The sequence below is a fragment of the Penicillium argentinense genome, assembly GCF_028826775.1.
Source record: "Penicillium argentinense strain IBT 30761 chromosome Unknown utg000001l_segment0_segment0, whole genome shotgun sequence".
NCBI lineage: Eukaryota > Fungi > Ascomycota > Eurotiomycetes > Eurotiales > Aspergillaceae > Penicillium > Penicillium argentinense.
This window is the reverse complement of record NW_026622660.1, coordinates 1,407,908-1,428,777: the sequence shown is the minus strand read 5'-3', so window position 1 is coordinate 1,428,777 and position 20,870 is coordinate 1,407,908. Positions and strand designations below refer to the sequence as shown.

The window sequence follows — 20,870 nt, the reverse complement described above, 5'->3', positions numbered from 1 at the left end:
TGGTAGGATGGGGGAAAATTAACCAACCTTGAGTATCCGATGATGTGGTGGTGGAGGGATAGAGAGATATGCAGAGGGAAGGAGAGATGTGAGGCAGGAGGGAGATCTTATCAGAGAGTTAGCGGAGATTTCATCATGTGAAGGCCTCATTACCACTCACCTGCAACACCGCCTGGAGTGTTGCCTTTGGGCGGTCAGCTCATGAACACCACATTCTATCACCTGAAGAGTCTTAGAACCGGAGCCTGCTCCAATTGACCTGTGTCTGCCTGAAAGATGCATCGAGAAAAGATTCCATGTGCTGCCGCAGATCGACTCGAGCAATTGGAACTGACAAACGTGGACAGTCCTGTCAATACTTCCCGAGTCTCGATCGTCGACGATGTCATTGCTATATTGAAGAGCATCAAACGCTTCTCAATACGATCGACCTGGGCGTTGCGGCCTATCTTGTTTCATTCAAAGCAACACAGTCAGTGCTACAATCTATCGCGCCTAGGGCACTACTTCCAATGGCGTTTAACCTATCCGTTGTGGGTAGTTCTCTTCTGGCTGCGCCCTAAGATGCGTTGTTTCGAACAACTGGAAGTCTTTACCACGAAGCTCTGAGCCTGGCTGGCCCTTGCTATACTGGATGATACGTCTCGTTGTTTGCTGGCACAGGCATATATTACTGACAAGTTAATCCACATCGCACAAAACGCGCCATTTCCGACCATATTGCGATCCCAGATGCACTTTCTTGTCGTTGAGTTGTGTTTTGTGTTTCTTTGTCACGGAAGTCTCTGGCGCTGGGGGTTATAATTTGTGGGGATGTGGAGCAGGACAAACTATTTGGGGAAAGCCCCATCGGCCAACGGACCCGACGTCCGTTTTGGAACCCGCATACCGATGCGGAGAAAACAAGTGGAATGCAACTTTAATGTGATTGTGGCAGCTATTTAGGTAGCATTGCCCCGACTGGGGCATTCCATTCGATACTATTCATTGAAGATCCCTGCAGCTTCGAAACTCACAATGAGAATCCCTCTATATGCCCTCATGGTCTTCAGCTGGCCCACCAGCTCTCAGGCTGTGAGATGCTCCGAATTTTGGATACATCATGATATCCCTGGAACAATCATTCACAGTATTGAGCCTGCAGAGCACCGTTTGCCCGAGGATAGTATGCCATACTGTCGGATTGTGGGATCCGTGGCATATGGAAAAGCAAACAATTCCGTGGGCTTCGAGCTATGGCTTCCATCACATTCAGCTTACAACGAGAGATTCATGGTAGTGGGTAAGTTTTGTCCTCACATTACACGGCACGTCAGGGATCGGCTAATTGTGGGGCCAGGGAATGGAGGATTTGCCGGGACGATTGATACAGACAACATGTTAAAACAATTAGAACAAGGCTTCGCTGTGGCTGGGTATGTTTAAGATATTGTCCCTCCTATGTGTCCACATCCGCTAATGATCTCTCTAGTGGTGATTCCGGGCATCGCCAAGCTAAAAATGGTAACGGAACAACTACTCCTGGGCAGTATATCCCATTCCTAAATGATGTGGAGCAAACAAAAGCTTGGATTCATGATTCAATTGCTATCATCACCATATCAGCTCGAACCATTACATCCTTATTCTATGATCGCTCGCCGAGAAAAAGTTACTATAATGGATGCTCCACCGGAGGAGCGCAGGGCTTCGCGCTCGCCCAATACCATCCTCATCTTTTTGATGGGATTTATGCGGGGTCTCCAGGAAACTGGTACTCACACCTGATGCTATCCTTCTTATGGAATGGAAGACATACGAAGGTCTGCTACCCCGAACTTGTTTCGATTAGCCAACTAACAGGCATTAGGGTGATGCATTTCTCGACCAAGCCATCCTCAACGATACGACCAGAAAGGTTCTGGATGCTTGTGATGAGCTAGATGGAGTCAGAGACGGCCTGATAGAAAATCCTCTTCGCTGCCGTTTTGATGTGAACACATTGGTATGCTCATCTCAAACAGCAGCGTCCAAGCAAAACCAGGCATGCCTTTCTCCGAAGCAGCTTGAGGCATTGAAGGCTTTCTACGCGGGACCTCAAAACCCGAGAACCCACGCCAAGATCTATCCAGGATTCAGTCTGGGCTCGGAACGAGAGTGGCTAATGCAAGAGACATCTTTGTATCTTGATTATGCTGCGCCACTCTTGCAAAACCTGGTTTATCATAATCTCTCATATGACATTGACACCTTCGACTTCGATAGAGATGTCGCCAAGGTCAATTTTGCCGCAGGCCCTTTTATTGACGAGACCAGTGTTGATCTCACTTCTTTCCGGCAACGTGGAGGCAAAATGATTGTGACGCAGGGTAAGCCGCCTTCTGTCTCCTTCAGTCTGAATTAAGGAGGCTTATCAATCATCAGGTTGGACTGACCCCTACAATGCTCCGACCTGGCCCATTGAGCACCTCAAGCATCTCGAACAAGCGAGTCCAAGTGGATCAGTCGGTGACTTTTTCAGTCTTTACATGGTACCGGGTAAGATGATGCTCTATCTGAAATACTTGCCCCTGACGGCTGCTAAATCCGACTTATCAGGTGGAGGCCACTGTGGCGCAGCGGCAACTTATTCCTCTGTGCCTGCCACTTACCATGTGAGCGATGCGCTTATCTCTTGGGTTGAGAATGGCACATTTCCTACCTATATTTATTCGACAAATCCGCCAGATGGCTCGTCGCGAACACGCAAACTGTGCCCTTGGCCCAAGACAGCACGATTGAGGAACACCGGGGACCCTGATAATTCGGAAAGCTATGACTGCGTTGAGGCTTAAGCTTCTTGGTGGATAAACCTATGTTCTGGCTCGTGGTGGGCCCGATAGTCCTTGTCTGCAGGAGTGTGATGTCTTGCCTTCATGTAACGGATCTGGCCGGGTGTAAATCATGTTAAGTCTTTTCGCGGATACTAGAAGATGATGTGTACCAAACGATACTCGAGAACATGCCACCTGCTTCTTTTGGTACTTCTGTATCTGAATAATTAGCGGCTAGCCATCCCCTGCATCCGAGATTCGGCTCCATAGCCAACGGAAGATCATCATCAGGGGCAATGTCCACGCGTTTTTTCTCAAGTGTAAAACCCCAATTTTGATCGATGCAGCGCACCAAAACATTGAATTGCGCGACTCTCAATTACTTTGACAATGAAGCCAAGATACTCACAGTTGAAGGCGGCATCATCCGCACGAGCCGAGATCAAAGTGAGACAAGCATGCCCCACACGGCAATGGCTTGTTTAGAGCCCTGCATGGCTCCAGCCGCCAAGCTCCAATTGGATCATCGCGTCGCCTGCTTAGGCTGAAACTGATGGACTGAGCCAAGTTTTTCCCGAGCATCTTCCGACTTTTGGGAATAGCTTATTGTTGTCAAGGCCCGGGAATTTTATGCCGTGCGCATGCTGACAAGCGACAGGTGGACCAATTCTGGACCTCCTGATACAGGAGTAAAGGTCGCCTGCCCCAACAAGGTCATGATGGACAGTGTGGAGTTATAACAGTGCTTCTGTTGGCCGATCAGTTCTTTCTCATAGATTAGCTGCCAGGGGCCGTCACAGGGGTCTTTATTGGTGGAGCGCACATGGTTATTCCGTTGTTTCATGATCTGTGCCGTGTCTGGAATTCTACTTATATCGAGATTGCTCGAGAGGGTTGCTGCTTTCTTTTGCTCAAACCATCATTTTGTACTATTTCTTTCTCTTTTATTTCCTTAGGAGCTAGTCTCTTATTGTCAGTCTTTTCGTCTGTTGATCGGACAATTTCTTTCATTTAAACAAAATGCGCACTTCTGCCTTCTCTGTCCTCGCGCTGTGCGCGGCTGCCTCCGCAGCGCCGGCTGATTCTTTTGCCAAGCGGACCAAGTGGTCCATGGCCACTCGTTCGTCTTCTTCGGCCACTTCTTGCACTTTCAACTCGGCTGCGAGTGCCAGTGCCAGTGCTTCTTCCTGCTCCACTGTCGTTCTCGACAACATTGCCGTTCCTGCCGGTGAGACTCTGGACCTGGAAGATCTCCAGGATGGCACCAAGGTATGATAAATTGGGATTATACGTTCTACCTCGACATCTTCGCTGATTGTTCTATCTGTGTAGGTCATCTTCAGTGGTGAGACCACCTTCGGATACAAGGAGTGGGACGGTCCCCTGATCCGCATCTCTGGATCGAACATTGCCGTGTCCGGTACCTCCAACCACACCATCAACGGTGGTGGAGAAAGATGGTGGGACGGTGAGGGCTCCAATGGCGGCAAGACCAAGCCCAAGTTCTTCTACGCCCACGGCCTGGACGACTCGACCATCACTGGCCTGAACGTCAAGAACACCCCGATCCAGGCTTTCAGCGTCCAGTCTGACAACATTGTGCTGAGCCATCTCAACATTGACAACTCCGACGGAGATGACAAGGGCGGCCACAACACCGATGCTTTTGACGTTGGTGAGAGCAACGGCGTTACCATCCGCAACGCTGTCGTGAAGAACCAGGATGACTGCCTGGCTGTCAACTCTGGCACCGTAAGTGTTTCTCCTGTCTCGAGCCACATTTCTAGTAGCTGATCGAATTCTTAGAACATCATTTTTACCGGCGGTACCTGCTCTGGCGGCCACGGTCTCTCCATCGGCTCCATCGGTGGCCGTGATGACAACACCGTCAAGAACGTCACCATCTCCCACTCCACCGTCACCAAGTCGCAGAACGGAATCCGCATCAAGGCCAAGTCTGGTGAGACTGGCTCGGTCTCCGGCGTGACCTTCACCAACATCCAGCTTTCCGGCATCACCGACTACGGTGTTGTCATTCAGCAGGACTATGATGGTGATGATGGCAGCCCTACCACTGGTATCCCCATCACCGACCTGACTGTGCAACGTGTTGCCGGTACTGTTGAGGATGACGCGACCCCCATCTACATCATGTGCGGTGATGGCAGCTGCTCCAATTGGACCTGGTCTGGCGTGAGTGTCACTGGTGGCAAGAACGATGAGTGCAAGAACGCGCCCTCTGCTGTGTCGTGCTAAGCGTTGAATAATTTTCCTTGGCCAATCTTGAGAAATAAGAGACAATATCATTCCAAGGAATTAGCTGTGATCGCAATCTTATAGTTACGTACGTTGTAGTGTGATTAGTCAGGCCGCAAGCAGCAAAGCGACGCCAGAACACATACAGGAGTAATATAGTAAACATCCAGCTATATTGTCTCAATAGCATAATTAATTTGCTTTGAATAACTATTTCGAACGAATCCAATGACCTTGTAATCATGTATATATGACAATTCTACTATGTAGATTGGTAGTGTGGACCTTGGGAGCTGCTGGCGATGACGACATTGCTCACCGCAGCAGCTGCAGCACTTCGAATGCATCAAAACAAACCAATGCTCCTCACCTTCCGGCCTTGAAATCTTTCTGTCGATTCAAAAAGCCTCATATTCACGATGCAAGTTCTTCTTCTCGGCGGTCACGGCAAAATTGCCCTTCACCTGACACCACTTCTCCTCAATCGCGCCTGGAACGTGACCAGCGTGGTGCGGAACCCCGACCATGAGAGCGAGATCCTCGAACTCGGCAAGGGTCGCCAGGGCAAGCTGAATGTTCTAGTCACAAGCCTAGAAGACGTCAAGGCTGCCTCGGATGCCCAGAAGATCCTCGACCGAGTAACCCCCGACTATGTGGTTTGGGCGGCTGGTACGCTCGACCCCTCCATCGACCCCCACTTCCGCAGCCGCGTTCGCGGTGCCGACCACCACCACTAAATAACACACAGTTTGCAATGTGCTAATCAACATGCTCAATTCCAACAGGCGCCGGCGGCAAGGGGGACCAGCCAGCACCATCGCGATCGATCAAGAAGCCGCGAAGCACTTCATGACCGCTTCTTTCGCCTCACCCAGCGTAACCAAATTCCTCATGATATCCTACCTGGGTAGCCGCAAGAAGCAGCCTCACTGGATCACGGATGAGCAGTGGCAGGGTATCATCCGCCTCAACACCGAGATTCTCCCTACCTACGCCAAGGCCAAGCAGGAGGCCGATGAGTACATGACTGCACTGGCCGCGCGCCGCAAGCAGAGCGGTGGAGGCCCTTTCCAGGCCATTAATCTGCGCCCTGGTACCTTGACTGATGAACCTGCCTCGGGCAAGGTCGAGCTTGGTATCACGCCTGGCCGTGGCACTGTTGCTCGAGAGGATGTGGCGATCGTTGCGGATCAGTTGCTTGCACGTGAGGATACGGAAGGCTGGATTGATCTGGTGAACGGGAACAAGCCCGTTAAGGAGGCGGTAGAGAAGGTTGCTACTGAGAAGATCGATGCTATTGAGGGTGAGGATGTTGAGGGCATGGTGAAGAGATTCTTTCCCTAGGCGGAAAGAGAATCCTCGAGTTTCTTTCGGGTTAGCATATTTGGAAATATTACCAAAACACATAAATGCGTTTTCGGTATACCTTTACCAGGGTGAGGATTAGCTGCAGAAAGCTTGTCTAGCCTAAGCGTAAGCACTAGCATACCTAGGCCAATGTGAACTATATTAGAAAATGGGCCTTCTGAACGGATGAGGATCTCTGAACTTTGTGCATTGTGCAATCTATAATATTTCTTCTCTATTGATGCAAAATTTTATAGCTTGGCCTTGGGTGCCTCGGCCGCTTCCTTGAACTTCAGCCTCAACATGCGACGCAGGATCTTGCCACTAGGGTTCTTGGGGATCTGATCGACAAAGCGCACACCACCACGCAGACGCTTGTGGTGCGCAACCTTGCTATCTAGCCACTTGACAATCTTGGACGCTTCCTCCTCCTCGCTTGCGCCAGAAGCCTTGCTCTTCGCGCTGCGAACAACACAGGCCAGGGGCACCTCGGACCCATGAGCTTGGCTCTCGATTCCGATTACCGCGACATCATCGATGGCCTCGTTATCCACCAAGAGACCCTCCAGCTCGGCAGGAGGGACCTGGAAACCCTTGTATTTGATGAGCTCCTTCACACGATCCGTGATGAAGAAGTTACCCTGGGCGTCCTGGTATCCCACGTCACCGGTTTGAAACCAACCGTCTGCGCTCAAGCAGTTCCGGGTAGCGGCCTCGTTCTTGTGGTAGCCGAGGAAGATGTTGGGCCCGCGCAGGTACAGCTCACCAACTTCGCCGGTTGCGACCTCGCTCGGTTCCGAGCCATCCTCTGGCATGGTCATGTACTTGGCCTCCATGTTAGGCATCAGACGACCAACGGAGCCAATGTGGTCGCGCCAATCTTCCCACCGCTGGGAGTGGGTGGTGGGGCTAGTCTCGCTGAGGCCGTATCCCTGCTTGATTCCGACCTTGATACGATTCCACACAGCGAGGACAAGCTCTTGGGTCAGTGGCGCGGCGCCGGAGTTCATCATCCGCAAGCTAGACAAGTCGTACTTATCAACCGCGGGGTGTTTGCCCAGCAGAAGAACCACAGGGGGCACAATATAGCTGAAGGTGACACGGTAGTGCTGTACATGCGCGCACCACCTCTCGATATCAAACTTGGTCATGACAATAAGGTGGTATCCCTTGTACAAAGCCTGTGTGATCAGACATGTCAACCCTAGGATGTCAAAGTTAGCAGTCTTCGAAGACCCATTTATCTTTTCCAATCCTTACCATAGATGTGATAGAATGGTAAGAACGCCAGCAATTTGTCGCCTTCCCCATTCGGGCCTCCGTTCCAGCTCAGATTGCCTCCTTCTCCAGTGGCTTGCTGCATAATGTTGGCAATGATATTCCGGTGCGAAAGGCAAACTCCTTTAGGAACTCCGGTGGTTCCCGAGGAGTAGGGCAAGACGGCAATATCGGTCTCTGGGTTGATCTTTTGTTTGCGATACCGAGTGGCACGGGAGATATTTCTGACGGATGTAAAGTGCTTGGCGCGATAGGTACCTCCTTCGGCACCGCGCTCGACAAGCATAATATGGTCCTCGGGAATGCCAGCCTTCTTGGCTGCAGCCGTCGCAACAGGTAGGAGAAACTCCTGTGTCGCAAGAGCCTTGGCGCCAGAGTTCTCTAGCTGAAAGGCTAATTCCTCGACAGTATAAGCCGGGTTGGCAGGGGAGATGATGCCTCCGGCCCAGAGCGCACCCCACATCAACACGGGGGTGTCGATGCTGTTCGGAGTGAAGAGGGCCAATACATCGCCCTTTTTCCAGTCATAGGTTGCCTTTAGGCCCTTTCCAAATTCCAGAGAGGCCTCTTTCAAGGTCTTGTAGGTGTAGTGACGCTGGGATTCGGCATCCTGATAGATGACTGGGATGCGTTAGCACGAGGTCTCGTGTCGCGCTGTTGCTCTAGTATCCTTACTTTTGTCATCTGGGAAAGGCCTGTCCTTGCGCTCGAACAGGAATGACCAGAGGTCGACATTGGGGATGTCGACCGTCGGATAATTGGAGGCGACGGGCATATTGCGGGGGAAGAGAAAATTTAGGCGTCGATCCGGGGTTGACAAAAGGACCTCAGGGAGATGGGAGTCCGCAGGCCGTCTGTTGAGTGCAAATTAATGTCAGGTGTAAAGTATTGTGAGAGCTATGAGCGAGGAAAGGCAAGAGGTCTTGCTTTCTCCGCAGTGTCGGTACTTTGAGGTTCGGTCTGCCTCGGCCCATCGTTACATTCGACCGTTGGGGTAGCCAATACCCGAATCCGCCTCCACTTTGGGTCGGAGTTAACGGAATTCGAACACTGACTTATTCCCTTCACTGAATGTCCTTAGGCTTTCGTCACTGGGTCTCTGGTGGAACAGGTTCCAGAATGCTTACATTTACCAAGAGACAAATCAAATAACGGCTCTCTCGGCGTTTTCGCGGCCGATCGACAAATAAATGCAGGAACCACGCCTAATACTCCGGGAGAGAATTCCCCGATGGTCATGATGCTTTAGTTGAATTAGCTACCTTACACGGTAGGTCGCTGTGTAATTTTGTTGAGATTCTACGATATTGTTGATCATGATATATATTGGTCGTGTGCTCACCGAGATTGGGTCAGAGACCGACAATCATTATCCACGAACTCCTAATTCGAAGGCCGACATGGAGTACCTTAGCATACATTTGTCGCAGAATGAAGAAAACCATTTTTATTGTGTTCCGTACTCATCTCACCCGAACAATATATTGCCTACATGAGCCACAGTAGATACGCATCAATAATCCTCGACAGCACCGTGCAGCATATTAAGTAGCATTGGTAGGAATCCGGGGAGAGGCGCCGAGCATTAGGTCGTGGTAGCGTGGAAGTCGGTGCTGCTAGATACTAGTGTATCCATGGCAAGGCATAGTACAAAGGGTACGCTCAAACGCGAGTCGCTTCGTATTCCCATTTATTTAATACTGCTTTCGTGCAATGTGTTAAGGCCGTAAGAACGAATCAGAGGCCAAGTGTTGCCAACGAAGCCAGTCCGAGTCGCTTCTTATGCTGAGTGCACGACTGTAGTTCTAGCTTGACCGAAGAGTACACCAGGATATTATTGTATGTTAGGGCTCCTGAAATATAGATGTTGGTGCGATGGTTCACATTACTGGGCGGATTTACGAGACTGCAGAGCGGAGGAGATTCCAGATAACTTTTTTGTTTTCATGCCGACAAGATCTTTATTCAAATGGAAACCGCTGATCCGATCTGGAAATACAAGCTGAATAAAGGAACCCATAACAGAACAGCGCTGGTTTCCATTTTCGTTTCCCAGCACCTTTCTCCACCACGCGCCACTCCAAGGGGAATCGTTGAGGTCGTTTACTTCAGGGGGATGAAACGGGAAGAGTGGGTAGCACCGATACCGGGACGACCGTGCTTGACGGGCTTGCTGTTGGGTTGTTAGAACTGCTGGTTGAGATGACCGGGACATTGAACACATACTAGGAGATAGAGAACTCAGCCAGGTAGTGGCCAACCATCTCAGGCTTGATCTCAACCTGGTTGAACTCCTTGCCGGAGTAGATACCGATGACGGAACCGATCATCTCGGGGACAACGATCATGTCACGGAGGTGGGTCTTGACGAGGTCGGGCTTCTCGTTGGGCTTGGCCTCCTGCTTAGCCTTGCGGAGCTTCTTGATGAGACCCATAGGCTTGCGCTTCAGACCGCGGTTGAAGCGACGGCGGGCACGAGCGTGAACGACATCGCGGAGCTGCTCGGAGGAAAGGTCGAGGAGCCTATCAAAAGTTTGTTAGATTGACGTCTTTCAAAAATTTGGAGCCCGATATCTAAGCAGCATGACGACCAGTATTCTCCGAGAGATAAGCCGGGCGAATACGAGATGTTTTTGCCATGACAATTGTCCCTTGAACCCAGTCTCACACTGCAACGATTTTGGTGGGCGGAAGGGTTGTCGGGTAAACGTACTGGTCGAGGTCAATACCGCGGTAAGAAAACTTGCGGAACTGTCTTCTCTTCTTGATCTCTGTTGAGCGGATAAACAGTCAGCGGTCTGGCGTTCTTGTTCGGTCGGTATGTGCGCGCCCATTCCCCTTTCGTCGATGCCACTTCATTGTGTCGTCCTTCAACCACCATCCTTGTCGTTCCGTTCCAACTTCCATCCCAGCATTTTCCAGTGGCTCGATACCATTTCGGGGCGGAGGGGATGTGTAGGGAAATGTGTTGATGCAAGACGTACCGGCAGCCTCCTCGGCGTTCTGAAAGAATCTTCGTTAGCGTTCACTGTTGGCAGGATGTGCGACCGGCAGGGTACTCACGTATTCGCTGTCAGCCATTTTTGCGGTGGTTTCCTTGGAGCTCGCTTTTCGAACGGTACCTCGAAAAGCGAAGGAAGATGGGTTGTCGGAAGTTTGTCGTGTCGCTGAGCGGATCGTCTGGCGCACCGAACTGGTGAGGTGGGCAGGGCTCGCCTAAGCGACGGGTAGGTTAAACCCTAACACGCTAGTCTTCTTTGGTTAATATAGCCTTCCCCGTGTAACGTATTGTCACGTAGCTGAAATCACTCTTTCGATCGACAAAGCGCCCCGCAGAATCTCGGTGAACAGTCTTGTACCTTTGATTGTACGAGCTCGTAAGAAGAATACATACTCTACTACCAAGGTCCGTCCCATCGGTGGTCAGCATCTATGTATGATATCAAAGCGCTCCAATCGCGAAATTGTTATGGCTTAGTTTTGCTTGTTCTTGAAGGCAGACTATTGATGCCAAGTCATCGGTTCTGCTAGCAAAATCGAATGGTAAATGAAGCGCTTATCGCGATTCTCATTCCAGCTACATCCTACGTAAAAACGAGTTGTGGAGGACAGATAAATCTGTATTGGCTAGGAGCTATTTTCGGCTCACATATGAGAAAGTCGTAACTGCATCAGAACAGCCTGGACGTTGCACATTTGAGGAACCAGCCGGCGAAGATGACTCTCGAACTGGCTGCACCATGCAGATGTCTGTTCCCCCGTATCGTCACTTTTTAGAGTTCCTAGAGGAAGGCATTTAGTCGAACAGACCGAAGCCCATGTCCTCATCGGACTCCTCCTTCTCCTCCTCCTTCTCCTCGGCGGCGGGGGCAGCGGCGTCACCACCGGCAGCGGGGGCGGCAGCGGCACCAGCACCACCGGAGGGAACGGAGGCGAGCTTGGTGGTACCCTCAGCAATCAGCTGCAAATTAAAAGTTAGGATCGTTCACTGGTACGTATGGAGTTCATGCGGTGGGTACTGACCTCCTGGATATCCTTGCCCTGAAGCTCAGCGATGACCTTGTCGAGGCGCTCGGAGTCAGCGTCAATGCCGACGGAGGAGAGGACACCCTTGATGTCGGCAGCGGAGGGAGACTCGTTGCCAGCGAGGGCGAGGAGCAGGTAAGCGGCGAGGTGCTTCATTTTGAATAGACTGCCAAAAATTTGTCGTCAGCGTCCGTCGAATATTGAAGGTTGGCGAGGATCGCGCGGTCGTGTTATGTCGGTGGGAAGAGGGCGAAAGAAAACTCACCTGAATTGTCTTTATTTGAACTTGAGAAACAATCGATTTAACCGCAAGTTGGGCGGAGACTGCAACGTCGAGTTCGAGGTTGGTTGAGGAATAAGTCACGGCGTGCCGCAAAATTGAGTGAAAAGTGCGATGCGGCTCGTTGTGGCTGTGTCACCGCCTGGCAGAAAACCTAAGCGAGTGTGGCGCGCATACAATCACGTGACACAAAGCCATCCGTCCAAGTGGATGTCGGGTCCAGTGAATGTCCTTTGATCGCCCCCGCCCATCCAGGTCTTTGCTTTGCCCTGAACTATTCAAGTCTGCTGGCGGACCTTTGTCTTCTCCTCGAATCCACCTACTCCGTTTTACCCTCCAGGAACGCCCCTTCAGCTCTGTCAGGAGTGTTCCAACATATGGTATCGCGCTCGGAGTCATGAAGCTGCCCAGTCGAACTAACCATCGACGGTAAACGGTTTCGACTCCCCACACAACCTCTGGAACATCTCGAAGTTGAGATCTGTCTACTTAGGCCGTGCCAAAATGAGTGTATGTTGCTTCGATCCTTATGCTTCTAGAGCTTCTCTAACATCTGATCCAGTTCCTCGATTCCGTTCTTTCGTCCCTCGAGTCGGGAAATTCCTCCCAAGACCGGATCTCTCGACCTCCTGCTGCGCCCGTATCCTCATCCGCTACAAAGAAAGACGATAAATCGTCTGGAAATTTTGCGCGACAATCCGCTCCAAATGGAACTGTGACTGGGAACACGACTGGAGGAATCAAGCGCAAGGCGGAGGAGCAGCTACCCCGTCTCCCGAGACCTGATGGCCAAACTCCTGGACTGTTGAACACTAAGCCTGCGATTCCCTCTGTTCCGCCCAAGGTCGTTCCAGGCGTTCCCAAATCGGCGTCTGCTCCCAGTCTGAAGACTAAAACAACGTCGCCAAAGCCGGTTTCCCGAAATGTCGCAACAGGCCAAGCCAAGCCCGCTTCAAAGCCTGCGCCAGTTAAGGCTACCCCCGTCAAACCTACTCCCTCCAAACCTACCGCCCCGGCAAAGCCACCTCCAAAAGGATCGTTCGCTGCTATCATGGAAGCGGCCAAAGCCGCGCAAGGCAAAGCACCTTCCCAGATCGGTGTAATTCGCCACCAGTCGGCGCCCAAGGAGAATTTGAGTAAAGTTGAGCGCCAACGTCGACTTTTGGAGGCCCAGCAAAAGAAGAAGGCTGAGCAGAAAGGTCAACGATTCGAACCAAGCTCATTATCCAAGGGCAAGGTTGTCGGAAAGAAGGCTGAGCCCCAGGTGTCTTCGTACAAAGGAACTGCCAAGCCATCGAAAGCTCCGGAGCCTGCCGCTTATCGTGGAACTGCCAACCTGCCTTCAAAGCGGAGCAACAACGATCGCCGTCAGAACGGCAGACGTCGGGTGGACGAATACCTCGGGACCGATGAGGAAGACGAAGGTGACTACGGAGGCGGTGGTTACGATGACTACTCGGACGCGTCCTCTGACATGGAAGCTGGATTTGACGATGTTGCCAACGAGGAAGACACCGCTTTAAAATCTGCCCGTCGTGAAGATGAAGAAGAATTGCGGATGGAGATGGCCGCGAAGAAAGCGAAGTTGCAGCGCCAGCAGAAGCTGGCCGCTCTTGCATCCCGAACCAAGCGCTGAACATTTTTGCCAACCTTCATTCAAGTATTTACTGCTCGTTGATTCGCCTTTTTTTTTTTTTTTTTTTGCTTTATTTGCGGGGTTAGGTCTTTTGCTAAGCATTCTGAGCGTTTCTGGGGTATCGATTCGATAGATGGAGCTTCTCTATCTTTATTAAAGCCCGAGGGTTTTCTGAACATCCACATAGCGGGCGTCATTTTATTACTAACATACTATCATTATGGGATTTTTGTTTTCGGGAATTTGAACATGATTTCAGTCTGATGTTGCGTGCCTGCTGTAGTAGATAGTAGATGTAGTGTCTGCCTCGATTGCAGGGGGTACAAACCTGTCGACACTTGGCGCGCCCCACCTCGCTGTGACATCACCCGCCTTGAGCTGTTCACTCTTCAGGTCCTTCTTTCTTCCTGTCCCCATTTTTTCTCAATTACCTTCAACATACACACCATGGAGTCAGTCCATCATGTATCGGCGTCATCGAAAATCCTCTTCGGCAAGGTGCGCAAGATTGTGCCGCCGATGCTTGAGAAATTCCACAAAGGTTAGTCAAGCACTCGCAACCTTAAGAGACGCGGTGACCGTCAAAGTTGGGCTCGTTTCCGCATGATCAAAGTATCTAACTGTTGAACAGGACAACTTGGACGCGTAGCGGTCATTGGAGGCTGTGCTGAGTGCGTCTCTCACCCATCTGGTTGGATGTGAGCTAACAATTGCGAAAGCTATACGGGAGCCCCATACTTCTCAGCTATAGCATCTGCAAAACTCGGTATGTCACAAAGATTGCATCCAATTTCCAATATTCCATAACTGACACAAGAATTTAGGATGTGACATGGTATGTCAGCCATGTGTCGTTCGAAGATCGATCATCTAACAATCTCCAGAGCCATGTTCTCTGCGAACGTTCCGCAGCCCCGGTATTTAGACCACTTGCCATTCTCAGTTCTTCAACTGCTAACACTATGCAGGTCGTCAAGAGCTATTCTCCAAACTTGATGGTGCATCCATTGTTGCCCAGTACCGACACGGTCAGGGATCCTAAGTCAATTGACGCTCCGGCGCTTGCGGGCCCCATTATTTCCATGCTCTCACGCTTGCATGCGCTGGTCATTGGACCGGGACTCGGCCGTGACGGGGTCACGCTCAAGGTGGTCACGGAGGTGATCAAGGAGGCCCGGTCACGGTCGATCCCGTTCATACTGGATGCAGACGGACTGTTGATTGTGACAGAAGACCCCAATCTCATCAAGGGCTATAAAGAGTGCATCCTGACTCCGAATGTCGTTGAGTTTGGTCGTCTGGCAAAGGCCTTAGGTGTCAAAGTGGCCAGTCAGGTCGATATTGCAAAAGACGGGAATGGCGACAAGACCAGCAAGGAGTCGGATGCGTGCGAGGAGCTGTCCAAAGCTTTAGGTGGTGTCACAATTCTCCAAAAAGGTCCCCACGACGTGATCTCAAATGGAGTCACCAGCATTATTTCCGATATCAAAGGGGGTCTGAAGCGCAGCGGTGGACAGGGGGATACCCTGACAGGATCCCTTGGTACCCTGCTCGCCTGGCGAGCTGCCTACCACAACAAGCTGTGGGACTCGGGAGAGAAAGACAACGAGAAGGAGGCGCAGAGCAGGGATGATGTCCAGACGGAACTAGATTCCGAGGGCAAGCGAATGTCTCCGACAACAACCCTTCTTCTGGCTGCATGGGCAGGTAGTAGCATTACGAGGGAATGCTCACGACGAGCCTTCGAGGCCAAGGGGCGGAGCATGCAGGCTAGTGACCTAACTGACGAGGTGCATGAGAGTTTCTTGAGGCTGATTGGAGAGCCCGAGGATTCCAAGACACATCTCTAGGCTACTGAACGGCTTGTATGACTGGATGTGAGCTTTGATGTAGGAATGGACATCCTGTTGCTCAAGTCCATGCCTCACAATCCCCGCCCGGACCATTCAACGAGACTACTTGGATATCAATAGAATATTCTTGACTACACCTCTCAATCCTTATCCTTTTCGGTGTGAATAAATCGAATTCGTGGCGGTACCTGCATACCCCGAGAGCCTCGAACCTGCATCTGTGCCATCTCGGATTACAGACTTTTGAGGTTTCAATTATGGCGGGGCTGACATTGCGATGAAGCTCGCGATGTTAATACAGTTGATCGTAGGGTAGAAACTATCCTGAACTTAGAAACCACCTTATGCAAGCACGGAACATTCGGCAAAAGTTACTTCATCCTTGCTCGTATAGCAGGTACCTGACGAGTATCATAGTCAATTCTCCACATCTGTACATAAGCAGGGTCCAGTACTCTCGAAGTTAGGCGTCCAATAGATTGTCGAGAGCCGAGGCGTTAGCGTACATAAGGCTCACATCGCATCAAAGAATAGATATGTCGATCGCAGTGCGATGCTAAAGTAGTACGAGGTACATGTGGCCATAGCTTTTGAACCCAATTTTGATGGATTCAAAACACAACCAACCACGCGGGCCGAGGGGACATTCCTGAATTGGAATCGTATGACGAGTTTGCAGGTGACTGTTCTCCAGCTGGAACTCTAAATAGGCGAACCTGATGTCTGGGCCGAATATTTGGGTTTGTCGAGTTCTATGTTGGATCTTCCTAATCCGCATTAGACAACTCTATTTATCTTGGACATTATCTAGATTAGCCTCGAACTCAGCATTATAACGGTGAATCCCTACAGACAATTATCGGAAAGGTAATCACTTGAAGAAAAATAACCAAGCGGTGAAGGATAATACATGCAGCGAGACGCCAATTGTATTCCCCGCATCTTCAAAAATGGACTGGGGAAAAAGGTTGGTTTCTGGATCCGGGTCGAATAAGGGCCGTCCAAGTGAGACAAAGAACATCCTATGCAGCTACAGCCCCAAGCCAGAAGAGGGCTAGCCTAGCGAGACCCTGCTTCTGTGCTGGCAAGCTATTCCCCCGCTCTCCCAGGGACAAGCATCGAAGGTGTCTGGGGCCCTTGTTCCAGATCTCGTATTCGCGCCACGCCCAAAACCGGTGGTGGTGGCTCTGCACCCCGGCCTATCCGATTGTGAGTACATCCATGCAATGACTCTCAGCTTTGGGGCTGGTAGGTAACTCCTCCGATCATGTTACCTAGCTTTAGGGCATGCATTTTTTTTGTACTTGCTCAATATACTGTCTCATTCACATTTACAATTTATTTTCTATTTTTTGGGCCATTTCCAGTGAGACCACGGCTGACGGCCTCGTGATATCCTTGCAAGCCAAGAGGTCAGAACTGCATAAGCAACGTATCTATTACTTTACCAATTGTTTTTTCCGGAAGAGAATCCTATATAAGGAGGATCTCACCCGGATGATATCGCCATCATCTCTTCATCTTGCGAATATTATCAAGAATCAAACTCTACTGCTCATATCCTCCTTGCTATCCGCCATGCAACTGTCAATCATTGCTCTGCTGGCCACTGCGGCTGGTCTGGCCCTGGCCAATCCTTCTCCTCCCCCGAAGTGTGGTACTTGCAACCCTCTGTCTGGCCAGAACAGTTGCGATATCACCACCTCGTGCATCAACACAGGAAAGACCTTCCACTGCGCCTGCCGTGCCGGTTATAAGGCTTCCAAACGCAACAACGATATCTATTCGCAGTTCCGCCTGCCGATGCCCAACTACGAGTTCCTGGTCTTCGTTCCTGAGAACACCGTTTGTAACACTCTGTGTGACAACCCATACTCTGCTCCGGCGGATCTGTGCAAGGAGGTCCGCCTGTATGACAAGTGTGTTGTCTAAGAGAGCATTGTATTGCTGAAGAGTTTGGGAAAGATTGGGTGACGACGTCGTGTTCAATGTGTCGGTGGTGTATCATGATTGACGTACAAGATTGAACACTTCACTAGCTCGAAGATGCTGTAATTAGCAGACCAAGTCAAGAAGGCTTTGAGCTTCCAATCCTAGGATCATTTATCACATGAAATATGACATGAAGAATTCGATAAGCATTGAACTGGAGCTGCATAATCTTTTCATTGCCCAAACATATTGCAAAAAACCGACTCCTGACCCCGGAAGGACACCTGAACACCCATCGCCCCAAATTCTACCGGTTCCACTGATGCATCTGAATGCACGCATAAAAACATTGTAGAAGACAGAATAGAACAGAAAGGGGATAAATTAAGAAAATATTGTCATTAGGCAACCATCTCGTCGTCACCCTCGACGAAAACAAGACGCGAGCCCTCGCCGGTAATAAGCCAGACCTAAGAAGAGATAGTTAGAACCAAGATTTGTCGTGGATTGAAGAGAGGAACTTACACCAAGCTCGGCATACTCATGCAGGGTAGTAGTGAGTTGATCATCGGTGAAGCCCTTGGCCAAAACACGTTCGCGAATACGTCTGATGCTCATTTCGCTGTCATCGCCCTCTCCCATTGCGGCAGCACCACTCTCACGCAGGCTACCAATCAACTTGTAGATCTTGCTGCTAGGAGTGTGGTCGACTCCAGACTCGCCATCGTTGTACAGAGAAGCCTTGCTGACCTCAATGAGACGGAGAGCCTCATCAACATCCTCGCGGACAACTTCCTCGCTGAAGCGAAGACGTGCCAGTGCCTGCGAGAGACGAACAATACCAAGAAGGGTACGAGGAGTGACGTGGGAGAATTGCTTCTTGTTTGCTTCATCCTTCTTTTGTCTCTTACGCATGGCAACGTAAGCGCCAACCATGTAGTCAGAGACGGTGGAAGGCACGACAGGTCGGAAAGTACGTGCCTTGGCAATGTATTGACGGACCTCATGTGGTGTGAACATGATACCAGTGTCCTCATTCTCAGGGTGCTTGTTGTGCATGTGCACATAAGTAACGTGGTTGGCAAGCTCCTCGTCACCCTCCGGGGTCGGGGTATCCAGAAGCAGGAACATCACATCGAAACGGGACAGCAGAGCAGCGGGGAGGTTGATGTTCTCAACGGGAGATACACGGGGGTTGTACCGTCCGTACAAGGGGTTGGCCGCAGCCAGGATGGAAGTGCGGGCGTTCAGGGTGGTGGTAATACCAGCCTTGGAAATGGAAATGGTCTGCTGTTCCATCACTTCGTGGATAGCGGTACGGTCCGAGTCTTCCATCTTGTCGAACTCGTCAATACAGCAAATACCATTATCAGCAAGAACCAGTGCACCTCCCTCCAGCATCATCTCGTCGGTGACCGGGTCTCGCATCACAGCCGCAGTAAGACCGACGCCACTGCTACCACGACCGGTGGTGTAGACACCACGAGGAGCAACCTTGGTAATATAACGAAGCAATTGTGATTTGGCCACACCAGGGTCACCCATCAAGCAGATGTTGATATCACCACGAATGTGCATACCGTCGCCCATCTCCTTGGTGACACCGCCAATCAGAAGCAGAAGCAATGCCTTCTTCACATCAAGATGTCCGTAAATTTCGGGAGCGATCGAGCGAGAGAGATATTCGTACATGTTGCCCGACTTCTGGTGCTGTTCAATTTTGCGCAGAGTCCGACTGTCCATGCCAATGTCGTTGTAAGACTTCTTATGCTGGGTAATGTGCTGAGCCTCGAGGTAGGTATCGGTCAAGAGGCCGGCGCGAATGGCACGGAATCCAGTGTAGGGGGTAGGCAAGAAGATGCCAGCAATGTCAACGACATCACCTGGGTTCAACTGACGGGTCTGGGCGCCGTGGCAGTGAACAGTGAGAGTTCGGGGGATGTGGCCAACGGGCACTTGATCCGCCATTTCCTGGATCTTCACCTCCTGGAAGGGAACGAATTTGGAGGCGCGGGTCGAGAGGAAGAGCTGGCCCTTGGAGTTGTTCGCCTTGCACTCGTTGGACAAGCATTCGGAGAGGGGAAGGAACTGCTTGGTGGTGATAGGCTGGAAAACCTCGCAACCGCATCGGTCACAGGTGTACGCGTTGATTTGAACGGCGGGCTTGACATCGGAGACACGAGTGGTGATGCCGCGAACAGTAATCAGACTGCCCAGGTGCTCGCCTCGCACATTTCGGACGGCAAGAGCCTTTCCAGCGCGGTCATCACTGGATGCGGAGGGAGTAAGAGGCTTGAAGTTCAGGGTGTATCGGCGGGTGAGTTCAGGGGGGAACATGGACGCAGCGTCCGCAGTATCCATGTCGGCCTCCATGGCCATCTCCATTGTCTCATTGCGCTTATCACGTTGCGACATGATGACATCCAGAACATCGTCCTTGAAACTACACAGTGTCAATTCAGCGAAATACTATCCATGTGAATGTGCGTTGACATACGTGACATCCTTGGTTTCCTTGGGCATGATCGCATCCACCGCCTGCGAAACGACATCGATGTAGCGCTTGGTGTTTTTCTGGATCGATTCGACTAGCTTCAGACTCTGTTCCTCGGGAATGTTTTTCTCATACTATAGTATATTGCGGTCAGCGATTGAACTGAGAGAGGCGCAATAGGAAACAAGACTCACAACATCCAGATCATCAAGCTCAATCACGATATTCGAAACGTCGCGGTTGGCGATATCTTGCAGAATCTGCATGTACTTGAGCTTCGGCTCGCGGTGCCTCCTGGCACTCCGAGTTTGCGCTCCAGCGCCATCTTCGGCGTCGTCCATGAAGTCGTATTCATCACTGGTGCGGTTTCCGTCAATGTTCAGATCCTCCATCGCCTCGGTCGCGGCGGCTTCCGAGGTCGACTGGAGGGTCTTGAAGTGCTGCAGAAAATCTTTGAAGCCATCCAATTGCGCGGCATAGTCAACCGGCGCCTGGTACTGGAGCAAAGCCATGGTGGATGGTGGGGGTGGTGCTCCGAATGTCAATTTAGAGAGGGAGGACGTAAAGTGGTGGAGAGTCAGAAACTAATGGGCTTAAGCCCCTAGCGGGCGGCAACGCTGGGCGACGCGTGGAACAGGCCAGCGCGCGACTAGACGCGTCCGACGCGTTCTGGTATGTGGCTGACTAAGAGGTACCGATCTTAGTCATTCCTCGAAGAACCCGTGGATAAGTCACCTGACTGACCTTCACGGGCCGAGGCTAGGACGGGTGTGGAGAGAGACTCCGGGGGAATCCCACTCCTCAACTTCCCATCTGTGTGCGACAACAGCTTGCGCCTTGACCATGGCGCCCAAGAAGCCTTCCACAACGGCAGAAGTGGCCCTGGTGCCCCTGAAAAACTGTCTTGTCAACCTTCCGCCGTCACTTGTCTCTCTGCTGGTCAATGCCAATACGGTTAGTTACCTGCTTCGGCCAA

The 20,870-nt window shown here is 51.2% G+C and overlaps 10 protein-coding genes across 10 annotated transcripts; 6 read left to right on the top strand and 4 right to left on the bottom strand.

Moving 5' to 3' along the window:
* Positions 1 to 1,017: 1,017 nt before the first annotated feature.
* On the top strand, positions 1,018 to 2,813 carry N7532_000474 (uncharacterized protein; the record flags this gene model as incomplete). The annotated part of the gene is made up of 6 exons (XM_056612978.1): positions 1,018 to 1,282; positions 1,340 to 1,415; positions 1,472 to 1,802; positions 1,850 to 2,348; positions 2,404 to 2,517; positions 2,578 to 2,813. 6 exons carry the CDS (start codon positions 1,018 to 1,020, stop codon positions 2,811 to 2,813), a joined length of 1,521 nt encoding a protein of 506 aa, XP_056480202.1.
* A 999-nt stretch (positions 2,814 to 3,812) lies between these two features.
* Positions 3,813 to 5,048, top strand: N7532_000473 (glycoside hydrolase family 28 protein; the record flags this gene model as incomplete). The annotated part of the gene is made up of 3 exons (XM_056612977.1): positions 3,813 to 4,061; positions 4,125 to 4,544; positions 4,599 to 5,048. 3 exons carry the CDS (start codon positions 3,813 to 3,815, stop codon positions 5,046 to 5,048), a joined length of 1,119 nt encoding a protein of 372 aa, XP_056480201.1.
* Positions 5,049 to 5,467: 419 nt separating this feature from the next.
* N7532_000472 (uncharacterized protein) lies at positions 5,468 to 6,392 on the top strand (the record flags this gene model as incomplete). Its single annotated transcript, XM_056612976.1, has 2 exons — positions 5,468 to 5,717; positions 5,797 to 6,392. The coding sequence occupies 2 exons, from the start codon at positions 5,468 to 5,470 to the stop codon at positions 6,390 to 6,392; spliced, it is 846 nt and encodes a 281-aa protein (XP_056480200.1).
* Positions 6,393 to 6,646: 254 nt separating this feature from the next.
* On the bottom strand, positions 6,647 to 8,448 carry N7532_000471 (acyl--CoA ligase; the record flags this gene model as incomplete). Its single annotated transcript, XM_056612975.1, has 3 exons — positions 6,647 to 7,599; positions 7,656 to 8,294; positions 8,349 to 8,448. The coding sequence occupies 3 exons, from the start codon at positions 8,446 to 8,448 to the stop codon at positions 6,647 to 6,649; spliced, it is 1,692 nt and encodes a 563-aa protein (XP_056480199.1).
* A 1,328-nt stretch (positions 8,449 to 9,776) lies between these two features.
* Positions 9,777 to 10,754, bottom strand: N7532_000470 (40S ribosomal protein uS19; the record flags this gene model as incomplete). Its single annotated transcript, XM_056612974.1, has 5 exons — positions 9,777 to 9,846; positions 9,900 to 10,196; positions 10,387 to 10,444; positions 10,658 to 10,676; positions 10,737 to 10,754. The coding sequence occupies 5 exons, from the start codon at positions 10,752 to 10,754 to the stop codon at positions 9,777 to 9,779; spliced, it is 462 nt and encodes a 153-aa protein (XP_056480198.1).
* A 715-nt stretch (positions 10,755 to 11,469) lies between these two features.
* On the bottom strand, positions 11,470 to 11,855 carry aspf8 (ribosomal protein P2; the record flags this gene model as incomplete). The annotated part of the gene is made up of 2 exons (XM_056612973.1): positions 11,470 to 11,634; positions 11,697 to 11,855. The coding sequence occupies 2 exons, from the start codon at positions 11,853 to 11,855 to the stop codon at positions 11,470 to 11,472; spliced, it is 324 nt and encodes a 107-aa protein (XP_056480197.1).
* A 628-nt stretch (positions 11,856 to 12,483) lies between these two features.
* On the top strand, positions 12,484 to 13,615 carry N7532_000468 (uncharacterized protein; the record flags this gene model as incomplete). The annotated part of the gene is made up of 2 exons (XM_056612972.1): positions 12,484 to 12,489; positions 12,542 to 13,615. The coding sequence occupies 2 exons, from the start codon at positions 12,484 to 12,486 to the stop codon at positions 13,613 to 13,615; spliced, it is 1,080 nt and encodes a 359-aa protein (XP_056480196.1).
* A 447-nt stretch (positions 13,616 to 14,062) lies between these two features.
* Positions 14,063 to 15,465, top strand: N7532_000467 (ATP-dependent (S)-NAD(P)H-hydrate dehydratase; the record flags this gene model as incomplete). The annotated part of the gene is made up of 6 exons (XM_056612971.1): positions 14,063 to 14,156; positions 14,247 to 14,286; positions 14,335 to 14,381; positions 14,440 to 14,450; positions 14,500 to 14,532; positions 14,584 to 15,465. 6 exons carry the CDS (start codon positions 14,063 to 14,065, stop codon positions 15,463 to 15,465), a joined length of 1,107 nt encoding a protein of 368 aa, XP_056480195.1.
* A 1,581-nt stretch (positions 15,466 to 17,046) lies between these two features.
* Positions 17,047 to 17,400, top strand: N7532_000466 (putative adhesin; the record flags this gene model as incomplete). Its single annotated transcript, XM_056612970.1, has 1 exon — positions 17,047 to 17,400. One exon carries the CDS (start codon positions 17,047 to 17,049, stop codon positions 17,398 to 17,400), a length of 354 nt encoding a protein of 117 aa, XP_056480194.1.
* A 401-nt stretch (positions 17,401 to 17,801) lies between these two features.
* N7532_000465 (DNA replication licensing factor MCM7) lies at positions 17,802 to 20,406 on the bottom strand (the record flags this gene model as incomplete). The annotated part of the gene is made up of 4 exons (XM_056612969.1): positions 17,802 to 17,870; positions 17,926 to 19,843; positions 19,898 to 20,028; positions 20,089 to 20,406. 4 exons carry the CDS (start codon positions 20,404 to 20,406, stop codon positions 17,802 to 17,804), a joined length of 2,436 nt encoding a protein of 811 aa, XP_056480193.1.
* Between the last annotated feature and the right edge of the window lie 464 nt (positions 20,407 to 20,870).